Source organism: Thalia democratica, chromosome 4 (genome assembly GCF_965202585.1).
Source record: "Thalia democratica chromosome 4, ktThaDemo2.hap1.1, whole genome shotgun sequence".
Taxonomy (NCBI): domain Eukaryota; kingdom Metazoa; phylum Chordata; class Thaliacea; order Salpida; family Salpidae; genus Thalia; species Thalia democratica.
The window spans coordinates 52,563,584-52,570,400 of NC_139168.1; the positions used below are offsets into that span (position 1 = coordinate 52,563,584).

The 6,817-nt window shown below is 25.1% G+C and overlaps 1 protein-coding gene across 1 annotated transcript; it reads right to left on the bottom strand.

Annotated features, from left to right (window-relative positions):
* Positions 1-596: 596 nt before the first annotated feature.
* On the bottom strand, positions 597-6,057 carry LOC145835281 (uncharacterized). The gene is made up of 6 exons (XM_082942853.1): positions 5,907-6,057; positions 3,709-3,843; positions 3,440-3,515; positions 2,825-2,954; positions 2,305-2,558; positions 597-1,119 (listed from the first exon to the last, which is right to left on the bottom strand). Exons 1-6 carry the CDS (start codon positions 6,031-6,033, stop codon positions 873-875), a joined length of 969 nt encoding a protein of 322 aa, XP_082798979.1. The 5' UTR covers positions 6,034-6,057; the 3' UTR covers positions 597-872.
* Positions 6,058-6,817: the final 760 nt, after the last annotated feature.

Sequence of the window (6,817 nt, forward strand, 5' to 3'; positions counted from 1 at the left end):
GCTACAGACCTCAAATCTACTAGAAATAATTTTGAATATTTTTTAAACAAAGGACATGTCAAAACTTACCAAATATTAATGTTTACAATAAATAAACATAAGAAGTGCGGTTTATAACAGTAAAAAAAAAATTGGGATTTCTGAGATTTCCTTGCAGATGAATTGAAAATTAGTAATGGATTAACTGTGAAAAACTTGAATATTTGATAAAAAAATTTAAATTTACTTTGAGTAAAGTCTTATCTTTCGCATTATTAATCTCAACATTTATAAAGAACCTGTTAAGCTCACTAAACTATCTTAAAACTTGCTTAGATTTTTTAAAGTGGTAAATATAGATGATAGCTAAGTATAATCATTTTTAATAAAATTAACTCGTAAAACACAATATTGATCCCCCCTCTCTTTGGTCCTAAATTTTATAGGAAAAATTTGAACGTTGTGTTTTACAGAACATTTGTCTGCCGCTCCATTGTTTTATTTATTCTAAAAAGAGAATTCATAATTTATAAAAAAAATTTATTAGTTTTTCATATTTAACAAAATATTTATACAACAAGGCTAATCTATAAAACATAATAACAAATGTATTACATTTAAATATAATTTATTAAGATATATAAAAAAATAAAGAATTTCACTAAATTATATAATAACTTTCCTATAAGAACGTTAAGTAGTAGCTTTTGAAAAACCACGTAGACTATAAATTTATTTCAAAAGAAAAATTGAGTGGTAGAATTCTACTTATTTCCAAGTCTTTGTGGAGTTTTTAAAACTAAAATTACACGAAATACGTGTATACTTAAACGTTTTAATTAAAACTATCCTAAAAAAACATTACCACTCAAAAATAAAAAAAATTAAACTAGTTAAAATCCATTTTTCCTAGAAGCCTTTTTCTTGTCTTTTTTATCCTGGATATTTCTACTTCTCCTATCTTGCTTTCTCTGCTGCTTCTCTTCAATTTTCTGATTTCTTTCTGCCCACTCTTTCTTGCTTTTTTTCTTCCTCTGCTCCTTCTTTTTTAAAGTCTTCTTGAGCAATCCGATGTCGTCTTTTAATTTTTCTCCGGAAGCTTTTAACTCCGCACGTTTCATTTCTTGTGCGGCCTCCAGCCTGAAAAAACATATTTTTCAAATTATATATAAACAACAGAGTTTGTATGTAAAACATTGAAATTTGATATTTACATTACTCCGTTTAGACCAGGATTTCATATAATTTTTTTCATAAGGTCCCCTTAAAAGAAATGAAAAAAGCTATGGCCACTCCAACAAAAACTTCTCAAAAAACTATCTTTCAATAAACCTAAAACTTTTTTTTCATCTTCACCATCAACTCCAAAATATCTAGTATAAGTATATTCATAAGGAACCTATTTAACTTTCTAAATTTGATCGCTCATATTTCAAAAGTTACTTCGAATTTAAAAAGAGTAAAAAGTATCTAGTAGTTTAGTCATTTAAGTAAAAAAAAGACTAAAAAGTGTTGTATCTACCTATGCCCTTTATTAGATATAGCCCCTGGAAAATTCCATCCAACTTTTAGTTTTTGAAACCTGAATTGTGACTTAACTTTTAAAGACACATTTTACATTTTATTTTTAGAGAACTCACTCGTTTTTGTTTTGTTTAAAAAACATTTAAGTACATCAACACTTATACACACACTTTATAATACTCCCCTAAATATACTCACCTCTTAGCATATCATACTTGAAGGTGTAAATTGGAAAGTATTTTACTGACTAGTTGAATACTTTCGAAAAGTTATTGACATCTATTTTAAAAAAAGTTCAAATTTATTTTATAAAATCATAAGTTTTCAACCATTTATACTTGAAATTTTGCCTACAAAATCAAATCTTATTAAGGAACAAATTTTAAATAATTTTATGGTGCAATAATATAAACATATTCTCAAGTATGTTTTTAGAAACTCAGAAATTTTCTAAGTATTTAAACTAAAAAACCTACACTTTCCAATATTTAAGATAATTGAGGCTATAAAAACCACAGGCATATTTAGAAAGAAATTCACAATTTAATAATATTTTCAACAAAAATATTCTCAATTTTTTTAGAATTTCAGTAATTTTCAAGCATTTGATGGTCAAAAACTAAAATTTTGCATATGTTTCCAAAAGAAATTATTTAGACTGACACGTATGTACCCTTAAGCAATAATTACTTTTTTTATACACATTACAAATTTCAAAGCTATAAGGATTAAATGTCAAGATATTAACAAATTTATAAAAATTAATTAAAACTGAAAATCTATTATCTAAAAACTATTTACCTGTCCGCTTTTTCAGGATTCTTTTCCCTCGTTCGTTCCATTTGCTTCTTCTTCTTACTTGCAATACTCAACATGGCTTCTGCTTTTCTTTTAAGTTTGTTTTTCGGCTTTGTGTCTTCTACAGTCGCTTTTGATGCCAAATCAAACTTGCTGTATACAAAGTTTTCTGACTTGCTTACTTTGGTTTCTGGTTGACTCAGCTTGTTTTCATCGTTAAAACCAGCACCATTCTTATTCCCGTTTATTTGTTGGGACTGAAAAGTTGAAATTGCTCATTAAAAAGAAACATGTTAACAAAAACTTTATGAAATAGAATTATCATCTTTTCAAATATTTACTGCTATTCAGCATGTACTAATTTGTATTTTTATACTAATTTATAATCTGTTGCATATAAAATGTATATCAAGAATAAGTTTAAAATACTTTCTAAACATCATACTTAAGATATTTTATTACATTATTTAGGTTTTAACAAACTATTTTCAAATTTATGCACAACCATAATTTTTCAACTTACCAATCGTTTCTTTTTCTTTTTGTATCTTGCTTTTTCCAGCTTCCTTCGTTTTGTTATTTCCATTTGTTCTTCAGGAGTTCTTTTTTTTGATTTACGTGCGTTTATTTTTTCCATCAGCTTTGCATTTAACCTACAATTGTACATTTAAATGAAGATATCTTATTATTTTTGAATTTAAAAGTGTACTACACACATCGACATTAAATAAAACTTGGTAAATTAAATTTGGGGCATTACAAAACCTCATTAATACTTCAAAATTTTGAAAAAAAGTCTATTACTAGTTATTAGAAAAAAGATGATTATGTTTGGATTTAAATCTTTTAAAAATCTCAACTTGAACCCTTTGTAATAATATTCACTAATATTTTTTTTTGCTTTTATTTATCTAAATAATAAATCAAAATTCAGTTATCAATATATGAATATATATTAAAAGTATTAATAACTTAAAATATAAAAGTATCTCTCCAAAAACTGATTTTAATAGATTGTTAAAAAAAGAATGTTATAAAGGAAGTAAAATACTTATTCTGATTTCTTTTATTATAGTTTTGATATTATGTAAACAATTAGAAAGCAACAAAATTATTGTTGTATTTTTTTTAATCAAACCTTTCTTTTAATTCTTTTGGGCCTTGAGGTCTAGGGTCTTCAGGTTTTAATGTTTCTATTACCCAAGATTGTGATTCTAATATATTATTGTCATTGCTTAAACTAACTGAACTGTTTCAACTACAATGTTATCTTATTCATTAAAAAAAAGGTAAAAATAAAAACTGAAGTAAATAGATAAAAATTTAGTTTTTGCAGAAATAAACTTTAATAAATAGAAATTTATAGTCTTAAAGCAATTACTAAATATAAACAACAAAATTACAAACCATTGTAATTTCCATCATCTCCGCTCAGCTCTTCATCGTCTGATTCATCTTGAAGCTTTTCAGTGATGCTTTTTAAATTATCCGGGTGCATCTTTTTTCGCTTTGCTAACCTCTTTGCTTGTGATTTGGATACATCTGACGAAATAATATTTAGAATTATAAAGAAAGATTGTCTTGGTGTTTTCAAACCTATAAGTCTTTTTAAACTAAGAAAATAATATTCTCGACTTAAATACAGTTTAAACATAACAATAAGGTTTAGGAAAGAAATTTTTTTTTCTTTGACTAAAATTATATACAAATTAATTTGTAATTTTCAGCTACCATTTTACAAAACTTCCAATCACTTCTAGCTTATAAATCTAAGTTTCTTTAAACCTAAACATTGAACTATATAAAGACAGTTTAATGATTAAAGACATAGAAAGTAAAGCAGTTTGTTACATGTTGTTCTTATATTTTAAAAACCTTAAATTAGTTCAAAGTTGCTTTTACCAGTATTTGATATATAATGGTACAAAGTTGAGGAGTTCAATAAGTTCCTTAAAGAGAGGCCAAATTAAAAAAAAAAAAGCATAAAGGACTTTTTCATTACAAGTCTGTATTTTCCTACAGTTTTTAACCAAACGTTCTCAACCTCAAGTATTCATAACGTTTTAAAAAGCAATCATGTTTTATTTTATCGTAGAGTTCGATAATATCACATCATTTTTTTTAGATTTTTTCTTTTGGTAATTTTTTAATAAAGAGAGGACAACTTCCTAGAAATCTAAGGTTGAAAATTGATGGAGATTAACTTTATATTATTTATTAAACTTCAAGAAATTGACAACGAAAAATGTTGGTCTTTATATACAGGACACTTTTTTAGAAAATTTGCTTTAGTTAAATTTTTCAAACTATGAAAACCTACCAAAGATTTTCAAACAGAAAAATAAATAATTGAAATTAAAAATGTTGGACCGCTCTAAAGCCTTAAGGGCATAGGGGGGGGTAAACACCCTTTTTTGGTTTTTGATCTTATTTTATATAGTTTTTACCAAGCTACAAGATGTTTTTTACAGATTTAAAAAATTCAAAATAATTTTTGACATCTAGACGGTCAAAGTCGGAGCCAACAATAGGTTTCTTATGGGAGGCGCAAACTAAAACGGCAAAAATAGACTATTTTACTAAAAATCTATCTTCTCCTACGTTTTTTGAGTTAACTACCTCAAACTTTCAGGAAATGTTCCTTGATAAATTTAGAAAATTCTGTCGGAAGGAATTTTGAAAAAAATAAAAAATAAAAATTTTATATAAAAAATAAACAAAAAAACAGTTTTTTTTTTGTTTTTTTGTTATAAAATTTTTATTTTTTAATTTTTTTAAATTCTGTTCCGACAGAATTTTCTAAATACTGCAAGGAACACTTCCTGAAAGTTTGAGGTAGTTATCTCAAAAAACGTAGGAGAAGATAGATTTTTAGTGATTTCTAGTTATTTGCCATTTTAGTTTGCGCCTCCCATAAGGATCCTATTGTTGCCTCCAACTTTGACCAGCTATATCTCAAAAAATATTTCGAATTTTTTAAATCTGTAAAAAGCATCTTGTAGCTCAGTAAAAACTATATAAAATAAGATCTATATAATAAAAACCAAAAAAAATTACCCCCCCCCCCCTATGCCCTTAACTAAATATTTTATCTAGTTTAATAATTTAAATACTTATTTTTAAACATATATTAAAATATTTAAAATCACTATTAATTTTTAAGTATTTATAAAAATTTCTTTTGAAGAGAAAAAGTAAAAATACAACAGTTTATTTAAGTTTTATACATTAAAAATATACAGAACCTGAATATTATAGCCTTACATATCAAAATATATATACCGACTTTAGACTCAATTTCTTTAAACTACAAATTCTTTATCCAAAGTAAGACTAGTAGAAGTCAGCCAGGGATTCCAAACATTAATATCGTTAATAACTATCAGTATTGAATTCTAATATGACCAAAAATTGTACTGATGTATTTGTAGAGATACTTAATAACCTTTTGAAGTATTTGAAACATTTCTAAAGGACAGTATTTTGAAACTTTAATTACTAATAATAAATAATTCTTTATTATTTTATTGTCATTTTTAAATCAAACTCAAAAACATCTAACTAAAAAAATTCTAGAAAGTACTTATTATCAAAGCATATCATACCATCTTTATCAAAGCCTTTTGAAGAATAAGACTTATGCAAGTAGTCTTTCTGAGGAAATAAATTCATACATCTCTCTATTTCGTTACTAATTTTTTCTATTTCTGCTATTTTATCAGAATATTCCATTATTCTGATTTTACAAGTCTGCAAATTAAAGATTTAAGATTAAAAAATGTTACTTTTAAAATGCAACTGTCAACCTTCTTAAACATTTTGTTTAGTAGACAATTTACTAGAAAACTTAAATAACAAAAAAAACTATGTAGTTCAAATAAAAACGTTTAGAAACATTACCAAAGACATAACAAATTTTTGCAGCTAAGAAAAGTCAAAATACATAATTTTTGTAGACAAAATCGTTCAGATATTTTATGCAAAATGGATTATAAAAAAAGTTCTAGATTAAACATTTGTCAAACTTTATCCGCTTTAGTAGAACCATTGACTTAAGACTAAAAAAGTACAATTTGTTATGTATACTCGGGCTGCTAATTTGTTACTTTATTTAATTTATGAAATAAAAAAACGGGCAAAAAATAATTTTTAGATACTTTCATATTGTTTTTTTTTTTAAATTTGCAAAAACAATACATAGAGAAAATCCAAATTTTGAAATGCATTAATTAAAATTAAGACAAACTGTTGTAGTATAAAAACTAAGATTATTGTTTGCCTCATCCAACAAAACATGCTAGATTTATCATTTTTTCAAAAATTTTAGAAGCTTAAATCACTGGAGTTTGTAATTGTAGAACTAAAAAATTAAATTGAAAGAAATGTATAATTGTAAATATCAGACAGTTAAACTTGACAAAAGTTTATTTATGAATTCACAAGTTGGATTACTATACAATTCTTAATAAAATTCAAAATATATTACAATTAAAACAAGTTGAATTTTTTTTCAATG

What these genes read in the sequence shown, in the direction of transcription:
- LOC145835281 (XM_082942853.1), bottom strand. Translation starts at nt 6,033, where the DNA reads ATGGAATATTCTGATAAAATAGCAGAAATAGAAAAAATTAGTAACGAA. An exon ending in AGATGATGGAAATTACAATG is followed by an intron (nt 3,516 to 3,708) that starts GTTTGTAATTTT and finishes ATAATATATTAG; the next exon opens with AATCACAATCTTGGGTAATA. An exon ending in AAAAGAAAAAGAAACGATTG is followed by an intron (nt 2,559 to 2,824) that starts GTAAGTTGAAAA and finishes TCAACTTTTCAG; the next exon opens with TCCCAACAAATAAACGGGAA.